The following is a 20,932-nucleotide window of genomic DNA, read 5'->3' as shown; positions in this document are numbered from 1 at the left end:
CCCACTCATTGCCACAGAGACGTCGGAGACAGAGATCACCACCACCGAGATCATCAAGCGGCGGGACGTGGGCCCCTACGGGATCCGCTCAGAGTACTGCATCCGCAAGATTATCTGCCCCCTCGGAGTGCCTGAGACTCCTAAAGGTTAGATACACTATATATTTTTTTCCTTCAACTGAAGAAGAGTGTGTGCCGGTGTTTAAATAAGAGATGATAAAATGAAACTTTGATTCCTTTGGGGATATTACGTCATTGAAGCAGCAAAACACAAAATACAAACACTTGCTTGTTGCCCTTCTTTTTCATCCATTCATCCCTCCATCCACCTGTCCGCCATCCAGAGACCCACACCCCCCAGAGGAAAGGGCTGCGCTCCAGCGCCCTGCGGCCCAAGAAGCCTGAGCCCACCAAGCAGACGGGCCCGGTGGTGATCGAGACCTGGGTGGCCGAGGAGGAGCTGGACCTCTGGGAGATCAGAGCCTTCTCGGAGAGGTCAGAGGGGCAAAGGGTCACACGGGTCAAGGCTCAAGTATAGGATGCTATATAGGATGCTGTATAGGATAACCCTTACAAAAAACGTATTTGAAAACATGTTTGAATGGATATCCAGACATTACCAGGGATGGAGATTTTACTAGCTCAATAGGCGGTCACAAATATTTTTTCTGGCCGTACCAGTGTTAAATTGCTTTGTCCTGCCAAATTCTAATTAGGTCTAATGGAGGCAGCCAAACAGCACTTCCAGGCTAATGCTCAAAGTGTGTTAAGTTCAATCCCTGATATTCACATCATCATCCACCTCACTTCTAACTTGGAAAATGTATGAAGGCATTTTTGGCCTCTTGAAATCAGCGAGTCTCTCCTTTTTAGTTTATTTTTGGACTATTTATTTGACTTTTTTAGGAAACATTTCTTGTTGAAAAATCTCTGTGTGCTGTATGGATGTTAGAGTTGTTTCTGTCCTCTGATCCAGGGTGGAGAAAGAGAAGGCCCAGGCTGCAGAGCAGGCCAAGGTGAGTTGTTTGGTTTCAGTTTTAGTTTGCAAGGTTTTTTTTCCATAAAAGTACATTTTCTTCAAGAGAGGATGTGTTAAGTTTCAAGTAAGGAAGTAAGCCTTGTTCATAGGCAAGGAGCCTATCTCCTGTTTCTGTGGGATGACTGAAGTTAGTGTAGCAGTAGACGCTCCTGGACAGGACACCAGTCCATCACACCAGGCCATTAGGTTTACACCCAGTTTATCACTTTTAACAATGAGTGCCAAGAAGAGAGGGTCCCATTAATGGGTCCCATTATTTTCAGTTGATGGTATGATTTGACCAGTGATCATCAAATGCCTGGGGATTATGATTATTATTGGTTCATACATTCATTCACCGGCTCGCTTGCTGCCCTTCCAGAAACGTCTGGAGCAGAAACCGGGCACGGCTGCCACTACTCCGTCGGGGACCCCCGCCACGCCCGCCGCCACCCCCAAAGTCATCTTGGGCTCGCTGTCGGGCCAGGTCACCCCCGGCACCAAGGTGGTCCTGACCACTAAGATGGGCACCCCCGTCACATTCCAGCAGAACAAGAACTTCCAGCAGTCCTTCGCTTCCTGGGTCAAGCAGGGTCAGACCACGCAAGGTACGTATTGTTTTCTTACCTAAAGTAAAGGGCAGTGCATGTCACAACAAATCATAATGTATATGTTAACAAGGGAGATGCCATCCACCTTTTAAATTCACCCTTTAGGTGAAGTGTTAATAGTGGGTTTTTTCTCACACAGCATCATCACCCCATCCCCCCAATCCACCCACCTGCCCATTATGTTGGAATTGATGTATCTCCCTGATTATATACATATTGAGTAATGTTTGTAACTGTCCCTTCATTTGGGCAGTCAAATGCATATGACTCAATGCAGCAGCTGTGCTTGTTTAGAGACGGATGGTGTATTTGCTAATTGGCTGTGATGAGCCGGACCGGATCATCATCTGTGTAATTTCCCCTAGTAAAAGCCAAAGCCTTCTGGAGATGTGTTCACTTCCTATTTGCATGCATATGATTGTGTTTCCAGACTGTTTGACCTTCATCAGAGTATCAGGACGATTTGGTGGGAGCATGGTCATGATTATAGTTAACTGGAAGGAGTAGTAATAGTATCGATATCACAGTATTAGTAGTGTTATTATGGTTATTACATGACCGTGTTTTTGTGTTGCCCCATCAGGACCGGCAGGCACCGTCACTACCGTGGCCACGTCTGGCGGACAGACCTTCCAGATCACGGGAACCTCCGTGGGGGGCAAGGTTCTGACGGCCAAGCTGCCGCTGCCCGCCAACAGCAAGATTGTCACAGTCAACGTGCCAACTACACAAGGAGGTACGGCAGGTTTTTTTAATAAGTCACACCTCGGAGGCAGACTTGAGGGCACAGCTTCTGCTTCTTCAGTGTAGCCTTTTCTTCTCCGTCCAGCACCGTTTTGGGATGCTCGCATGTTTGTGTTTTCATTGCTTCACCTCAGGCCCGCAGCTGCGACGTCTCAAATATGTCGGAGCATCCAAATTAGATCTGCCTCTTTAATTGGTTGCCATTTTAAGTCATTTGGTGTGCCAACCACACGCAAGGTACCGTAGAAGGATGGAGCCTGTCTTCACTCATTTAAAGCGTTGTTTGTGCCAGCCACCACAGGCGCAAATATTTTGGAGTCTACAAATTAAACACAAATTAGACATGCATCTGTCCTTGATTGCCCCTGTCTGTGTGTCAAGTACATAAGGAGACAAACTTTTATGACCACCCACAACTTAGACAGCTACAGGGCTCCGACGTTCAGATGCTGGGCTCTGCAACACACGCTGGCTCCGTACGCATATCTTCAATCAGTCACAGATTTGACATGGCTAGTTTTGCGCTGGCCTCAGAACAGTGATGTTTTCTTTACATGCCAGAGATCAGATGTGCACTTAGAAACTCTTCACCAAAAAAACAAAGTTGATATATATTATGTATCCCAAAACTATAGACTCGATTGTGTAATTTCATTTTGTTTTAGTTGTAAAGATTTGTTGCGTTTGAATTTGCCCTCCAGTGATGTTTGTGTTATATTAATTAAAGCTCAATGATGTAGATTAAAGAATAGGCTGGTTTCCAGTTGTGTTATGTACTTAGCACCATGAAAACAGCTTTGTGACAATTCAAATTTAAGTAAAACATTACAACCAAATATCTAAGTAGCCAGAGGGAAAATCAATATGGAGATTGATTTTTAGTATTAGTTACACCCAAGGCAGGAGCACAGAAGACTTGACATGCATTGGGGTGAAATGCCGGCCACTGTCTTGAGGCAGAAAGGGAGGAGACAATTAAGTTAACAAAGTGCATCCTGCACCTCACTACGCTGAGCTTTAGTGAAACCGAACTACTGCAGTGGGCCAGTACTATAAGTAGACCTGTGTTCCTTCTGGTTCCAGTTGCCACAAATACAGTAGGCACGACCAATTCAGACGCAGCCACTCCCTCTCTTCACTGTGTTTCGGGCTACTGTGGCAGCCCGCTGCGCACCGATCCCATTGTGGCGCCTGCCGTGTGCCAACCCTGTGAGTCAGCGGCTTAGTTTGGAGTGGCACATCATGTCGGTTTGTGTCCTGTCGGCATGGTAATCTAATAGACAACTGTTTTGGTTGGATGGTTTTGGATGGCAGACTTGTGTAGTCTGAGGTTCCAAATCCAGACTGCTTTTGAATTGCGCTAGCTAAAGGTAGCTACTTTTTTTTTTTAACTTTTCTAAGAAGTCAATATTGACCCAGCGGATGAGGTGATGGTTCATACTGAGCACCACCTGGCCCTGTCTGTGGTCCTGTCATATTACTGGATGACGAATACTGCACAACACCTAGTGGAGGTGGTCCGTCATGTTGAGATGCTCCATTGAAGCTGTTGACAGCTCTCGTTTGAATCACACAAGTCAGCTTCAACATGTAAAAATCAATTAGTATATGTGTGTTTGATGCATATACTGTATATCACATAGGAAAGGTTACTCTGGAAATAAACAAAACTCCCAATTGAGAGAGATTCTGTATTTGTACAGGTATAAACCTCTATAACACCCGTAGCACAGATTCTAAGGTCTCCAGTCTTATATATTATTTATATCAAGCTATCTAACCGAGAAATCTGGACAAAAAAGGGTTTAAGAGATCCTACTTTTCAAAGGTGATGCAATGGTGATGCCATTACAAAACAGCATCTGTAATTGAAATTCATTATTAAATATAGACATGCTTAAATGAATACAATCACGAGATATGTGAATGATATTCACCAAGGATACAAAGAAAGTGATTTTTCTTACCTTTGGAGCTACTTTTGAAGGATAAACTAAGTTCAGGTGGAGTGTAACCATTTAATGGACATGTGTATTTATCCAGCATGACTGTTGGGCGCCCTGTTTGTTTTGGAAGGGCTTAAGGAAGTTAGGCAGGAAAACAAGTTTACCCTGAGGTCTGCTTCCCCAGACAGGTAACCCTCTATGGAGGGATTCCATTTTTTCTTTTTTCCCCCCTCTTCTTTTTGAATGGAAGCGTACCGCTCCACTCACCGGCCTCCCAACTCCCCGACCTCTCCAAACAGCCAGTCCATAGAAAGGAGCGTTTGATGTGTGGGACCGGAGCAGAAACTCCCCGGGTCTTACGACCGGGCTCAGCGTCCCTGTTTGAAGAGGGAAACCCTTGATGTATAGGTTTACCTGCTCGGTTGCGGTCGCGAAACCGCAGCAAGACGGCAGCGGCGGCAGAGGGGAAAAAGGGCAACACTCTCACGGCTTAGAGAGGGTTTCCGTTTCTGCCGTCGGCTTCACGTGAGCCCGCGTAGACGCCGAGCCCGGTCGGACAAATATGAAACGCTCCCTTTGTCAGAGTGAAACGAAAAAGCGGGATCTGAATTCATGCATAATTTATGAGGGGGTTCAGGTATGTTGGGGGCAAACCAGCTAAGCTTTCAGTGAGCCTTTGAAGATTTTGTTTACCTGCTCGACTAATATTTACCGTGGTTACGATCAAAGGCCGGCGACTTTGCAAGGAGGGAAGCCCACAAATAATGTATTGAGTGGTGTCAATACAGGACCTCTGTACAACCACTCACTTGTACCACGCAAGCTTGCAGCCGCCGCTTCATATCAGTAATCGCATTATGGATTTCCTGGTTTACAGCTTTTCAAAATTCCAAAAAGAAGCGTGAAAACTGAGATGACTTCATTCAGATTAGATTATGACTTAGTTATATAATCATCCATGGTGAGAGTTATATAAAATGTGCAAGGTATATGACACATAAAAATGTTAGAGATGGTCTCTGGACATCACTGATCTTGACTCTATCCATTTCTTTAACCTCCAAAGTTTTCCTCTCCCTTTCTTGCGGTAGTGCTTTCTTTCTCTCCATCTCTCCTTTTTAAACCACTTGACCCTCTTTGCCCTTTTCTCTCATCTCCCTCAAGATATTTGTGCTCGTCCTTCTCTCTCCTCTCCTCCAGGTCTGATCTTGTCTTGATTCATCATTTGACCTGACCAACACTCAGCTCCCCTCGAAACTTTAGTGTCGCCCCACCCTGCCTCTTTCTTCTCATTTCTTTACCTTCTTACCCATGTACCTTTATGCCCTCTTTCTCTCTCCAGGTGTGATTCAGCAGAAGGTGTTGGGGATCATCCCGTCCAGTACGGCGGGCGGTGCCCAGACCTACACCACATTCCAGCCCCGAACCACCACCCTCAACATCAGGCCCAACACCCCAGGCTCCCAGCAGCAGGTACAACTACCCACTACTAATCATCATCAATTGTGATATGAAAGACGGTAGACAACAAAGTTGCTGGCTTTTTAATAATGGAATGAATAATGAAAATGGCCTTCCAGGTTCTGGCGGCTGGCGGTCAGATCCGTCCAGGGATGACTGTGCTCCGAACCCCCATCCAGCAGACAGGAGCTCTGGGCAAGACGATCCTCAGAACACCCCTCGTGGTCCAGCAAGGTAATGGAGTCTTTCTAATACTTTGGTTATCTCTCAGCTGGGAAATTCACCCAAGAAGAATAACAGCATATAGCCATTAAGTTCAGTTCCCTTGAAGTCCTGTACGTTACACGTGTAACCATGTCCATACACCTTCCCTTTCCCAGGTCAGGGTGGACAGCAGGTAGTGACCCAGATCATCCGCGGCCAGGCGGTTTCCACGGCGATATCCGGCGCCAGCCCGGTCACGGCGGTCACAGGCCAGGGTGCTGCCAGCCCCGCCACGCCGGGGCAGACGCCGGGCCAAACGCCGCCCGGCACGCCGCGCACGCAGCAGGGGCAGAGCCAGGTTAAACTCACCCTGGCACAACTCACCCAGCTCACACAGGTTAGTGAAGGAGACACTGAAACCTACGGGGTGTCCTGTGTCACCCTGTGTCCAGGGTCCAAAATGAACACTGCAAATTACAAACTATAAATCTACTCTTATCTCTTCACTGAATGTTTCAGTACCTGATCGTATACATGAAATAGAATTGAAAACAGGTAACTTTAGCTGGTGATGAGACAGAAGAAGAGACAGAACGATCTTTAGAGGAAAGGACTGGAGCTTACAATATGATTTACCACTTTCCCCTCTCTGCTCTCCCTCCCATAGAAGCAGCAGGGTGGGTCGGGAGTGGATCGGCAGGCCGGCGGCGGTGTCGGCGGTACCCAGCAGGGTCTGACGGTGATGATCCAGGGCCAGGGTCAGACCACCGGCCAGCTGCAGGTCATCCCCCAGGGGGTCACCGTCATCCCGGGCCCCGGCCAGCAGCTCATGCAGGCAGCGCTGCCCAACGGCCAGCTCCAACGCTTCCTCTTCACCCCCATGGCCTCCGCCGCCACGCCCACATCGAGCACGGGTAGGACGACAAATCAAACATGGACAAATAGATGGATAGATAGACAAATAGACATATGTGGATTAACACCGATAACACAGATCAATAATTCATAAGCTATGCTTCCATTCAAATTTTACCCAAATTTGCCATTTCCTTTCAGTGTTTCTAATTTGATACATAATAATTCATATAAAACTACTTGGAAGGAAACCCAACTATAGATAGATATTGTTTTGAGTAAAAGAGAATTGTTACCATGACAAAATCATGTATGAGCAAACCCCTGTCCCAAGTCACTTGTAATATTCGTTGGTGTTTTTACAGGTGACATTTTCATGTAAAAGAGATTTGACGACATTCTCCCTCTCCCTCTTCTCTCTCTCTCCCTCTCCAGCCACCACCATCCCCGGCCAGCCCCACCCCTCCACCTCCACCAAAACCCCGGCCCAGCCCGCCCAGCAGGCCGCCGCCCCCATCCAGGCGGGGGCCGCCCCCCTGGCCGCCACCAGCACCCCTCCCTCGGCCACCCCCCAGGGCCAGCTACCCCCCCAGACGCAGGCCCACATGCCCATCCAGTCCCCCACCCCGCTGCAGGTGAAGACGCAGGGCGGCGCCCAGCTGCAGCTCCAGCAGTCGCCCCAGCTCATCAGCATGCCCGGGCTGCAGCAGCAGGTACAGGTATGACTGGGTTTGGCAAGGTGTTTGTTGTGGGAAACTGAACCGTAAGCCGTCTCCCCTCCCAAAACGCCCATAATCGAGCTTGAGCAAGGCACTCGCTGCACCTGTTCCAGTGGAGTTGCACAGTGGCCAGCAGCAGAAGACTGCGGTTGTACTGGGCAGTTTCCAGGTGTGAATGTAGCTGAAAGTTGAGTGTGCATGCTCAACCTATTTAACAAAGCTCTGCTGGGTATCTGAAAGATGTAGAACACGATCTGTCAGTCTGTGCATTGATAATGCAGTCAATACATACGTCCATCCCTCTGTCTATAAACCCATCCTTAAGGCTCCAGCTCTAGCTGATGGAGGGTCTCTGGTCCAACAAATCTCTTCGTCACAATTTTCCATTTAGCCTAGAGCACTTGGAACAGTGATCTAGCTTGACAGTATGTTCCACTATCTAAATAAATGTTGTATAAATGAATGAATAAATAAAAATGAAATGAATAAATAAAAGCGAATGTTCAGCTGCCCGGTCCATCTTTCAAGCTTTCATTAAAGTCTGTGTTGTGTTGTGGCTGTAGGTATTGGCCCAGCTGCAGGCCCAGCAGGGGCCCGGTGGAGGCTCTCTGCCCCAGCACATCAAACTGCAGCTGCCCATCCAGATACAACAGCCCGGGACCACCTCAGCTCAGGGAGGACAGGTAGGGCAGCCGGCCTACTAAACCAGAGCCAAACTCCCATTACTTCCAGTATTTACTGTTTTTTATACCTGTGGCTTAGCAGATGTGAGCAGAAAGTGTGCTATCTAGCTCATACCATGAATTGATCACATCTAACATCTTTTCAAGAGTAAAACATTTTTTTTTTAAATGACTGCTTACTTTGAACAATTTACTCTGTAACTGGCAACTTGCTTGGCAGTCACCTATCTCTTGACTCTCTCGCTGCCAGCTGATCCTAGCACGTCTGTGAGCTTAAATAATTCATGGGTCTCCCAAGCTGAATAAATACTGCGCCTCTAAACTGCTTTGCTACATCTATGTTGGTGTAACCTAAGATATTGGCCCAAAACAGAATCATTTTTTACCTTCATACAATGTAAACAGCAGTGTAAGTTCACACAGTAGTTGATAAAGGTGGGGGCGGGGGCATCAGCTGATGGATTCAATGAGAGACTTAGGTCTTGATTATGCATCAATTTAGGACAATGCCAAGATCACTTCATCAAAACCACATGAGTTTTTTATCAATCAACACCCCTCAGACATCATTCAGAATGGTATATTTTCATGCTGTCTGTGTAGATGGGGAACGTGGTGACCATCCAGACGGCCTCTGTCCAGGAGCAGCTGCAGAGGATCCAGCAGCTCAGGGAGCAGCAGCAGCAGAAGAAGAGGCAAGCCGCCGAGGCCAAGAGGGAGCAGGCCCTCAACGCAGCCACCCAGAGCGACATCATCCAGAAACAGGTGTGTGTGTGTGTGTGTGTGTTCAGGCAGCCATCATACCCTGGTTGTCCATCCCAGTCCAAGGGTCACCCTGTCCCTGCCATCGATACATAAACAGTCTCCATCCTCCTTCCCTCCTCTAAGACTGGGTTTATTTTCACAGCTCAGCCCCTGTCTCTGTCTGTTGGGCATACTACTACTGTGTGTGTGTGTGAGTGTGTGTATGTTTTCACCTGTCCCTGTGTCTATTTGACATACTGCAAATACTACTCTGTGTGCATGTCTCTGTGTATGCGTAATTCCAGTTCTTGTCTCTGTCTATTTAGCTAACATACCGTCTTGTAGCCCTGTGTGTGTGTGTGTGTGTGTGTGTGTGTGGCCTGCCTGGTTACATTTCATAATACTCCACTTCCATAGGCTCATAGAGTACAATTGCAGTCACTACTTTTTAGATGTATGAATATCGTGTCTGTTGTTGAACATGTTGTCACTTCTGCTGACATTTTTCCGGCGTTGTGTGTGTGTGTGTGTGTCAGGTGGTGATGAAGCAAAACGCCGTGATCGAGCACCTGAAGCAGAAGAAGACCATGACGCCTGCAGAGAGGGAGGAGAATCAAAGGTTAGCCGTGTGTGTGTGTGTGTCACAGAGAGAGACGTGATTTTCGAGTTAAGCTCACCACTACATATCACCACACCCTTGGCTGTCCCTGTCCTGGACTATGTAACCTACCACCCTCCCTCACTATGTGGTGCCCTGCTCGAGAGTGTGTGGCTGTGTGTGTGTGAGTGAAAACCATTTTTGTGTGTGTGTGTTCAAAGGTGTCGTTCCTTTCCTCTGCCAGTGGGGAAGCCAGGAGGTTTATATTGAAGTGGTCTGGGTCATGGGAAGGGTTAGACCTGAACCTCACCACGTACGTCAGCATCTCCTCACTGACCAGACCCCAAAGTTTTCCAAAAAGCACATTTCTCCTTAAAGTGGAAACATTTAAGAGCACAGAAAATACATTTAGGATCTGTGTCCTGCTACGTTGAGTCTGCAGCTGCTTATGTGTCCATTTCAGTGTTTCCTAGGTAGCGTGAGAAATACCAGCAGAAAATGAACACCAAGGCCGACCAGATAGCTGTAACGTCACCACTCCAGCCAGTCTTTACACCACTCTCCCCTCTCTCCTTTTTTTACTTTTTTGTTCCATTACCGTGTTGGGAGGGATTACACCGCATGGGAACCCTGACCTTTTGGGTGTGTAACCACCAGAAGCAGCGTGTCCGCACTATGACTCTACCCAGTGAACAAGAACACCAAGACAAACCCAGAGGCATCTACAGGAGCGATTTCTAGGGATGAAACTCAGTACTGTTTTACTGAGAGCCCAGTTGTTCCCAATAGCGATTTCTTGATTGCCCAGTAGTTTACAGTAGGGATTTCCTGAGGTCTCAGTTGTTTTCGGCAGTGATTTCTTGAGGGCCCTCAAGAAATCACTATAGTTCCCAATACTGATCTCCTGATATAATGATTGTTCAGCTAATTTTACCAGGCAACAATTACTCCAGCAATTTTCTTCTTCCTTCCCTTTCCATACGCAGTAGGTAGATTATAGTAGGACCATGACCTACAGTCGACCCTGACAACCACGTGTTTGTGTCCGCAGACGGTGTGTCAACACCGTGCCCGTTCACACCGACCTGAAATACCAAACCCAGACTGCCGTGACACCACTACACCGGCTCTGTGTCTGTCGTCTGTCTCTCAGCTTGTTTTTCAGCCTCTTTCCATGCCTGCATGTCACCCCTCTCTTCCAGCTTTTCTCTCAAAAATGTATTCTATTAAGTATAACAGGGAACTCACGCATCACTCTGTGTGTGTGGGTGTCTTGTTTTACTACTTTCTCAACTCTCCTTGTCTGCCCTCACTTTCTATTTGCAGTACGTACTTGATGGGCCAGGAACCCTGGCCCATCTTTCACCTCAACAACTGTGTGCGTGTGTGTGTTATTGTGTCAATGTCCTTACCTAACCATTCATTCACACACAGGTGCACTGAACAAGGCATTTTCATGGTGAACGTAAACCAACAATTTTCTATGTTAGGCGAGAATGTTAGCGAACCCAAGTGAACAGACTGGTGATATATCGCTATATATTATCTTGTTTTACTGTATTGGACTGATACTTGGCTTCGAATACATGTTGGCACCCTTGCTAAATGATATTTACTTAAATAATATGATGAAAATAGCCTCATAACATTGCGAGGTCAGGCATAGATAGTGTCTCATAGGGCCCTACAGATGACCCCGAACCCCCACATGTGTGTTTGTGTGCTTAAGTGTGCATGCACGGCCTTCCTCCCTCCCTTTTCCATGTTTACAAGAGCACAGTGTGGCTTCCCACTGTTCCTCTGTCTTTCCATCTCTCACCATCCCTCTCTCCCAGCCCTCCGCTCCACTCCCCTACTACTGAAGAGCAGCGAGTCCCACACAAATAAACACCGGGCAACAAAATACCCCTCTAACATCTGTCAGACACGTGGCCCAGTAACATGACTACTGCTCACATTACATGTCCTTTTTGATTGGATTTCACCGGGACGATGACACGTCCCTTGCGTCCCTTTTTAGGAAGTAGCCGTTTTAGGTTTGGGGGTTTTAGAAGGCTGTGTTCCTGACTGCTAAAGCCAGAAGGTTCAGAAGGTTTTCACAGTGGTGTTTTTGTTTCTGAGAAAGTTGGAACCAAGCTGCCCATTAGCATTTCCAAGCAATCCTAGTGGAGGTCGTTGGGGGAATAAAACAATTTCCATCAACATTGCATTCACGTCAATGCTTTTGCCTCCATAAGATGTAGTAATTGAGAACAAGTCAAACAACTATTTCAAAGGTTATTTATTTTTTTGGGCGATTTATTTTTTGGCATTTTGGCCTTTAGTTTACAGTGAAGAGAGACAAGAAAGAGAGGGAGAGAAAGGGGGATGGCATGCAACAAAAGTTCTAAGCTCGATTCCAACCCAGGACATTTTGGTTACATCTTAAATCTCGGATGCAGAATGTTCACATTTAAAGTAGCCAATAGCTTACAGGTTGTATTTTATGAAATTTAGAAGTATTATTCGGCTTTGTTAATATTCAGCTCCTGCCTGGGACATCTTTGACATCTTCTCCTTATTTTATACAGCACGATCCTGTGCGACTGGGTGAAAAAGGTCATTGTGGATATCTATAATTAATTTGCCTCTTCCCCCCGCCCCACCCCCACTCCTGTCTCCGTCTCTCCAGGATGATTGTATGCAACCAGGTGATGAAGTACATCCTGGACCGGATAGACAAGGACGAGAGGCAGGCGGCCAAGAGGAGGAAGAAGGAGGAGGTGGTGGAGCAGAAGAGGAGGACGGCCAACGCCACCAAGCTCTCCTCGCTCCTCTACCGGCACAAGGAGAGCCTCAAGACGGAGATCCTGAAGAAGCGGGCCCTGCTCGACAAGGAGCTGCAGCTAGAGGCCCAGGTATGGAGGGAGGGACGGGATGGGACAACAGAGGAGCGATGAGGGAGAAATGATGATGCATCCCACCACTGCGTTCTGACATTTTTAACACTACACTGATTAGCACATCATTCGTTTGTTATTTTGCACGTCACACATGATATCTCATTCACCACTGATCCAATTTTTGATGAAACTGGGTTACAACCACAAGGTGACATATTTGTTACTGATTGGCCCAGAACTTGTATAGACTGTATACCCCTTTCAAACCTTTCCTGGCTTAAAAACAACATTAACAAACCAGGAAGGAATATGATTGTAGCTTGTGGAAATGCTCCAATTTAGGTATTGAAAGTCATGTAAAAATCATGAAATTTTACATCAGGGAATGAAATCATTCTGTCACATACCAGACAGTTAAACCTCACCCACTTAAACCCTACCTGTCCTGCCGCTACCTTCTCCAGGAGGAGCTGAAGCGGGACCTGCTGCGGTTGCGGAGGGAGAAGGAGAGGGCCCAGGCCGCCGCCCACCAGGCCGCCCAGGCCGCCGCCGCCGCCGCCGCCCACAGCCAGCAGCAGCACGCCCTGGCGCACGCACACACCGCCGCCTCGCACCACCACCTCAGCGCCACCGCCGCCCACAAGAGGAAACGGGAGGAGGAGCGGGAGACGGCGTCGACGGCCAAGTCCAAGAAGAAGAAGATGATCTCGACGACGAGCACCAAGGACAGCAGGAAGGACACCAAGCTCTACTGCATCTGCAAGACGCCTTACGACGAGACCAAGTACGATGACGTCCTTCTTTATTATCCCTGCTTTACCTGCATAGGCACTCATGAGGGTGGCTGCTGTAATCTGTTGTAGTCTTTCTCAGATTTTGTTCCTCGTTTGTTGTATACAAATACTTAATCTACTCTGAGGCAGCTTGATATACAGGGGCAGGGCATTAGCCAGTGCCTCTCACTCTATAACAAAGATCTTATTAAACGAGATCGATCTTCCAGTGCAGATGAAACCTCATCCGTTCCAACAGCAACACCCCTAAGCCCTGGTTCTCTCCGCAGGTTCTACATTGGCTGCGACCTGTGTACCAACTGGTACCACGGCGAATGTGTGGGCATCACAGAGAAGGAGGCCAAGAAAATGGACGACTACATCTGTGTGGAGTGTAAACGGGGCCAGGAGGGCAGCACAGAGGAGCTGTACTGCATCTGTCAGACGCCGTACGACGAGTCCCAGTAAGGACCTGCAGGAGTGTGTGTGTGTGTGTGTGTGTGTGTGTGTGTGTGTGTGCGCGCCTCCCAACACCTCGACTGTTCTAACATTGCACTTGTCGGGCAATAGTGTTATCAATACCCTCAGTCTGCTGTGTTGTTACTTCAAATTTAAGATGAAACTTTTATGATCCCTGTTGGGAAATTGGGTCGTTGCAGTGGCAAATAGTAATAGGATACAGCAAAGAAAAATATAATATAAATAAGAATATAGAAAATGAGCAGTTACACAATAACAACATACACAGCCAACAATTTCAGCACTAAAACCTGTCTAGTAGTATGTATGAATGAAAAGTATTGCAGCATAATGAGGGTGTGCAAAATAGCAGTAGTAAAACTTACTGAGACAAAGAGAAAATGAATGCAGAATGCAGAATATGAACATAAAGCCATACAATATCAAACAAATGCAGTAATGAAATCAGTGGGGTAAAAAAAATATATGCAATGACAAATGAGAAAGACATGAGAATATGAAGGAAATAAATATGTAAATGTATAGCACATATCCAGGATGTGCAAATACTGTATGTGCATTGTATTCACATTAACAAGTCTACAGAAAGCCATACATATGTACAGAAGATTGCTACTGTGATAAGGTAATGCAGGGCTGTTTACATGCCAGCTATCTAATCAGGGAGTGATTTACCCCCGGGAAGCCAGGTGAATGTAATTAACTGTAATTAACTAGCTGGTAGGACGGAAAACCAGCAGTACTCTTATCCCTGAGGACCGGGGTTGAAAACACTGCGGTAACATACTGTAAATCATACATGTATTTTATTTGTATTATGTTATGTTTTTATCCTACTGTCTTTTTTCTATTTGAAGTTGAATCAGAGTTGTGAAGATGTTTAAGGGATAATATACAGCGTTTTGACAGAGTAATGTCTTTTTGGCTCCAGGTGTTGCTAGTTAATTTGATTGGAAATCAACAAAACGGACCAGGCTTATTGACTGTGGACTGATCTGATTGGATGTGAAACAGCAGCCTGTTATTCAGAAAAATAACAGACCTCAGACCTGCTAACTCTAACCGACCCTCACCCCACCCCCCCACCCCCTCCCTGCCCAGGTTCTACATCGGCTGCGACCGCTGCCAGAACTGGTACCACGGCCGCTGCGTGGGCATCCTGCAGAGCGAGGCCAACCACATCGACGAGTACGTGTGCCCGCAGTGCCAGTCCACGGAGGACGCCATGACGGTCCTCACGCCGCTCACCGACAAGGACTACGAGGGCCTGAGGAGGATCCTGCGCTCCCTACAGGTAGATGGGAGGTGTCGCTGCACATACGCACACGTGCTTATGTAGTAATAGCAGCAGTAATAGTAGTAGCAGTATTGTGCACACACATGCGTACACACTTTTTCCTACAAAGGCTTATGGAGGGACGTACAGGTATGTGGAAGACGTGGACACACACACACACACACACACACACACACCTCCTCCCCGCCTCTCTGCAGTGTAAGAGCAGCAAACAAAAGAGTCCTCTGTGTTGGTCTTATCTGATGGGTTCTGCTCCCCAGAGCGCTAGTTGGACAGCTGCCTGGCCACAGGGCTTTTTCCTAGCTTCCCTTTCTCCTCTCCTCGTCCCCCGTTCTACCTCTCCGCTCCGTTCCTTTTCTCCTCCTCTCTCCAGTGTTGTGTGAAAAAGAGAGAGAGAGAGAGAAAGAGAAAGGATGGGAGGAAGAAAGAGAGACACAAACGGGGCAAGAGAGCGAGAGGGAACATCTGTGTTGACCCACCTGCTTCCAGTGTCATTTTCACGGTGCTGTTTGTTTTTCTTCATTCTCAAGTGTCTTCTCTTTCTGTTTTTATCTCCCTCTTTCTTTCTCTCCCTCCCTCTTCAGGCGCATAAAATGGCATGGCCATTCCTGGAGCCGGTGGATACGAACGACGCCCCGGACTACTACCGGGTCATCAAGGAACCAATGGGTGAGTGGAGGGGTCAACTTTGTTTGTATTGGGATGCAACACACATGCACACACCTGGGAGTCCATGCCCAATCTGGACACAGTCTAGGTCCGTCTTTTATCTGCAAGGGAATTAAAAAACATTCTAATTCCAATTGATTTTGAAATTTCTGGAGGTAAAAGTGCCTCAGTAGTGCACACACACACACACACACACACACACACACCCTCCATCCCTGACCCTGCGGACCTTAAGACGTTGCCACCAGGAGGCCGGCAGGGAGGAAGCCCTCCAACTCAGATCAAACCGGCCATGTAAATGCGGACTTGCGTCAACAGGGCCTTTTTGAACTTCCACACAAACAAACCGTTAATGAGCTGGTCCGGGCCTGCCGGGCTCGCCGTGGAAACGGACCAGCCCCACACTTAGCCCCTGTTGGCCTGAGCCTGGAAACTCTTGCCCCCCCCACACACACACACCCTCCTCTCTCTCTCTCTTCTACCGCAAGAAAAAGACCTTGTTGGTTTCAAAAAATAAAAAGGGCGTCTGGCTGCTGTAGCTGCGGCCGTTGGTAGCTTTGGAGGGTTTTGAGATGAAATCTGATGACAGAGAAGAAGGAGGTCTTTGATATTGGCCGTGAGGTTTGTAAGCCCCTGGCCGGCTGGGTGGGGGTGAGGGAGGTTAAGAGTCGGATATGTTTGTTTAAAACGGAGCCCCGGGGAGCAGCGTGGACCAAACCACCGGCAGCAGGAGATTATATGAAGGCCCTGGCTGTTGCCAGCTAGCTTCCTCGCTAACTCAATCTTGTTTTTTTCTGTTTCTAACTTGATTTAACTAGGTTAGTACCACTGAAAGCTCCTTTTCAAGGCAGACCTGGACTTAGAAGGACTGGTATTCAGTGGGCTCTCAAAGGCTCCATTAATTTTTGTGTGGATTTTGTTCTCAGGAACGACACTCAAGATAATGACGTTCTCCTCAGGAATGACAAAATGGGTCAGAGCTCAGTAACTGATCTGGAAGGCCGAGCAGATTGGGGTTAAAGCTGGCAGAGGCTTTGGATTTTTGCTGTCACATATAAAGTGATGAACTGCGCTCCCAGGAAGCATATTTGAATGTCTATCAAGCACATGCCACATAAGCTGCAATTACTTTGAAGAAAGTATGCAGATTTTTGGAGCAAAGTCGCTGAGAAAGGCCAGAGATTTATCTCTTACTTCCTGTTTCATTATGTATGTGATATTTGTCTTTGGCAAGCGCAGACAGTTGGAGATGTAGCTCTTTCAGCTATAGAATACATTCAATCAATTGTTCACTTTGTTCGTTTTTTTTATCCACTTCTCTCAGACCTTTCCACCATGGAGGAGAGGTTGCAGAAGCGCGAGTACGTCAAGCTGACAGAGTTTGTAGCAGACATGACCAAAATCTTCGACAACTGCCGCTACTACAACCCCAGCGACTCGCCCTTCTACCAGTGTGCCGAGGTCCTGGAGAACTTCTTTGTCCAGAAACTCAAAGGCTTCAAAGCCAGCAGGTAAGAGGATGATGACGATGATGACGATGACGATGACGATGATGATGATGATGATGATGATGATGATGATGATGATGATGATGATGTCACCTCCTGCTCTCGTCCTGGTCAGCATCAAGGAGGAAAAGGAGAGGAGGAGGAGTTGACATAACAGGAGCCTACTATGGATTGCTTCCACATATTATTTAGGTGGATGCAGTTATCTAAAGCGCCCTACAGTATTGTTATTGTGCTGCACAAACATATTCTTAGTGGCATTCTTTTAGGATTTTAGGTACCAGCCCAGCAGTGGTATTTGGCTACCATCTTCTCCATATGATCTCCACTAGTCCCCATTCAAATTTTGGTTGATGAGGACAATTCTTGACTAGTCCAGACACAAAATGGCAGCAGGATGGTGTAGTGACTAGAGTAGGTTTAAGCCCTAATGTCGGCAAGCATCCACCCTGCTTAAGTGTCCTTGAGCAAGACACTGAATCCCTACCAGCTCCAGAGTCTGACCTCTGACCTCCCTGTGGAGGAGAGCAAGAGAAAAGAGAATTACCCTACAGGGATCAATAAAGTATCACCATATTATTTTTAAAAAGATGTATTTGTAACTCACTGTCAGGTTCCTATTATGGCAATGACTTCTCCCTCTCTTTGATGTCCAGGGTCACCATCTTTGTTTCCTCTTAACTTAGAAATCATCTACTGTTCTTTTGGGTCATGACTAAAGGCTCCTACAACCTGCAGGCTTATTCAATACACTGTTTTTAAATCTGGTTTAGTATGCAAAAATGTCTCTGGAAAAAGTATGCTTAAAATGCAAAGATGTTACGCTTCCATGTTGATTAAATACTTATTAAGTGAACACTATTTAATAAAGATGCAAAATGATAGTTAAAATTGCCTTTAAAAATTGCGATTATGTGTGACACTGACTGATGAAAAAAGGAAACCAGATGTACTGTACGTCTGTATTTGTACTCAAGTGCATATGAAGTTTGGTGTGTTGAAACTGTCATGTTTTGTTTGTATAAAGCCTAAATGTGTTGCAGGTACTAAAATGTATACAGTGGATCTGCATACATTAGCTGTATGCTGCAAGCAGTACCAGCTTTGAGTCACAGCCTTGGTCCTCCACAGTTCCATCTTGGCGTTTTCTTTTATTTTGCACACAATTCAAGCTTCAGAAGTTGCATTGTTGATGTTTCTAGTGGAGTTGTTCCTAATGTTCAGACCTGAGTAAAATAGTTGCTGAACGTTTCAAATATTTGACTCGACGTGGGGAGCACACGATTTTAATCTTCCACTGGGGAGACAACTGGGATGCATGATTAATTCATTGAAGTGCACCTCAGTTCAAATATTTAGAAACCTGTTTGAAGCAACATTTCTGCCCAGGTCTTTGTTGCCTTTGTGCTATTGCCGCTGTTGCTGTCGCTCAGACCTGCCTGTGGTCTGCTGTGAGGGCAGCAGCTCTTTCTGCACATTTCCCAATGGCTAAGCCTTAACGACTCCACTAGCTGCCTTTTATGTGCTTGGTCGTGCCTGGAAGCCATGCCTCTCATTGCATCGCCTTCTCTGCGCGATCCGTTTCTTTAGGGTGGATGCACACTACAAGATTTTGACCACACTGAGCTCCACTTAACCAGCACCAAGCTTAATTTAGATGTTTATATACCTTTTGTAATTTATATAGATTTGTTGGTGATTTACTTGAATCTTATTTGTTAACTTACTGAAGACCTGGATTTTAATTGGGATGGCAGCATTGGTGCTTCATTCGTTCAGTAAGTCTTGTAGTTTGCGTCCAGCTTTATGTGCCTAATATGGTGATGTGCTTCACCTGCATGTATTTATACCATCCATTCTCTCTCTCTCTCTCCCTCTCTTGCAGATTGTGATGTCAAAACTCCTGGGTGCCGGGGTCACTCTTAAAAACAAACAAAAAACAATTAGCTTATTGGAGCTTATCCCGGACTTTTGCTGTTTTTATTTCTTTAAAACAGCATTCAAAAAAACCCTTTGTAAGAAAGTGCATATATTAAGCCACACTGTAGGTGTGATCCTTTTGTATTTTAGAAGGAAAGGAACTTCAAAGAAAGGAAAAAAAAAAACACATTTCTACTGTCTAATAATGGCAGCCATGTTGGTAACACAAAGCATTGAAGGGAAAGTTGTATTTTCTTACAGTTCTTGCATAACAGATGACTGATATTTTGTTTATGTTTGAGTCAGATGTAAGGCAGAATATCAAGTTTTGTTATCCTCGTCATTGAGATTCAATATTGAAAAAAAACAAGCTATTGATTTTGATTGTGACTTAATTCTGCACACACACAGATAACTTATCTTTTCATTTGACAGAACAAGTTTATTGTATTCATCATAACATGCTGAAATGGAACATTTTTACCTCGTTTCTTAGCCGAGAATTTTTAAAAAAAAAGCTTGCAACATTCATTAGTTTCTTTTTATCGGCTGTACCCATGTATAATGTTATTTTATGTGCATATTATATCCTTTTGTGAAGGACTATTTTTATGTTCTAAAGGAAATAATGGTAGGACTTGTAAAGATAGGTCAGAGAAAAATCTAGTTTAGCTTACTTGTTCTAAATGTGGCGAGCTTGGCAGTCCCCTGTTTTATGAAGTCTATTTGTATATACACTGTTGGGCTGACATCACACAACACTTAGCTAACATTTCACCAACATGGCTGCTCGGTCTATGTTCAAAATGTCTGACCCCACTGGCATCCAATACATGTTTTTCTTTTCTTTTTCTTTTTTTTTTTGTTTGTTTTGTTTTTGTTTTTTGTATTCCTCCTCCCCTAGTGCATATTTTTGTCATACTGTCAAGCTTTTAATAAAAAAAAAAAAAAAAAAGAAACAACAACCAAGTTATCCCACTGTTTCTTCCTCCTCTCTGTAGGTCTCATAACAACAAACTACAATCAGCAGCTTCTTAGGTCCCTTCTAAAAAAAACTAAGTGTCAGAAAGGCGTCCCGTGTGGTTTCCTCTGAATCGTTAAGCCCGCTGGTCCGAGTCGGGCTGCGTCCCAACCTGAACACACAAACGGCCCTCTCCGGAGTGGAGGAGAGCGCCGCCTCGGACAAGTGCCCGCCCTCCGCCACCTCCGCTGCAGCGCTAACGGGACAGAACTGAATCGAAAAAGACCCCTTTTTATCCAAAGTGTCAGCGGGACGTCCCACCTGCGGATCGGGGGGGGGGCGGGGGGGGGGGGGGGGGGCACGGCAGCCACGGACTCCCAACCAATGCAACCCTTCCATCGGACGAGCGGGGAAGACGACGGCAGTTTGTGAAGTTGATGAGCTGGCTGCCCGGGTGTTCCATGGCAGTTCAAAGGCAGCAGTAGACTCTTGAAGAGTTGTGTTCATTCTGTAGCTGATCACTACTTCTGTGTGTCCTGTATGGCAAAGTGTCAGCTCTGCTCTTCCCACCCTGAGGTGCAACTTTCATTTCACACTGTCGCTTTCACACTGTCTCCTCTTCCACATCTCGGAAGTTCCCAGAATGCAGGTTTTTCATCTCACACACACACACACACACCCCAGTAAGCCTGGTTCATGCTTCACGTGCAAATGGTCCAAATGACGTCATTGCAGCCAAAAGGACTGGACACTGGAGTTGTGCGACACCTGAAATGTGAAACAAGGCGGATGGGAACTACTGCTCAATTCCAGGGTGTTATTTTCTCTTGTTGGGATGTGAAGAGCTGAGTTTTCCTACA

At 46.4% G+C, this 20,932-nt stretch overlaps 1 protein-coding gene across 1 annotated transcript; it reads left to right on the top strand.

Moving 5' to 3' along the window:
- Nucleotides 1-7: 7 nt before the first annotated feature.
- Nucleotides 8-20,293, top strand: LOC139649540 (nucleosome-remodeling factor subunit BPTF-like; the record flags this gene model as incomplete). The annotated part of the gene is made up of 19 exons (XM_071525969.1): nucleotides 8-146; nucleotides 344-494; nucleotides 976-1,015; nucleotides 1,400-1,625; nucleotides 5,661-5,791; nucleotides 5,899-6,021; nucleotides 6,165-6,380; nucleotides 6,684-6,897; nucleotides 7,274-7,557; nucleotides 8,121-8,240; nucleotides 8,844-9,005; nucleotides 9,521-9,603; nucleotides 12,254-12,479; nucleotides 12,929-13,248; nucleotides 13,528-13,701; nucleotides 14,819-15,011; nucleotides 15,599-15,683; nucleotides 17,008-17,194; nucleotides 19,077-20,293. Coding segments are annotated over 19 exons (3,081 nt in total), but the record flags the coding sequence as incomplete, so codon positions are not given.
- Between the last annotated feature and the right edge of the window lie 639 nt (nucleotides 20,294-20,932).

This window comes from Centroberyx affinis, unplaced genomic scaffold (assembly GCF_046629955.1).
Source record: "Centroberyx affinis isolate AG114_WGS23_722 - 3 ecotype Tasmania unplaced genomic scaffold, CSIRO-AGI_Caff_v1 ptg001371l_1, whole genome shotgun sequence".
Classification (NCBI taxonomy): domain Eukaryota; kingdom Metazoa; phylum Chordata; class Actinopteri; order Beryciformes; family Berycidae; genus Centroberyx; species Centroberyx affinis.
This window is presented reverse-complemented; position numbering and strand designations above follow the sequence as displayed.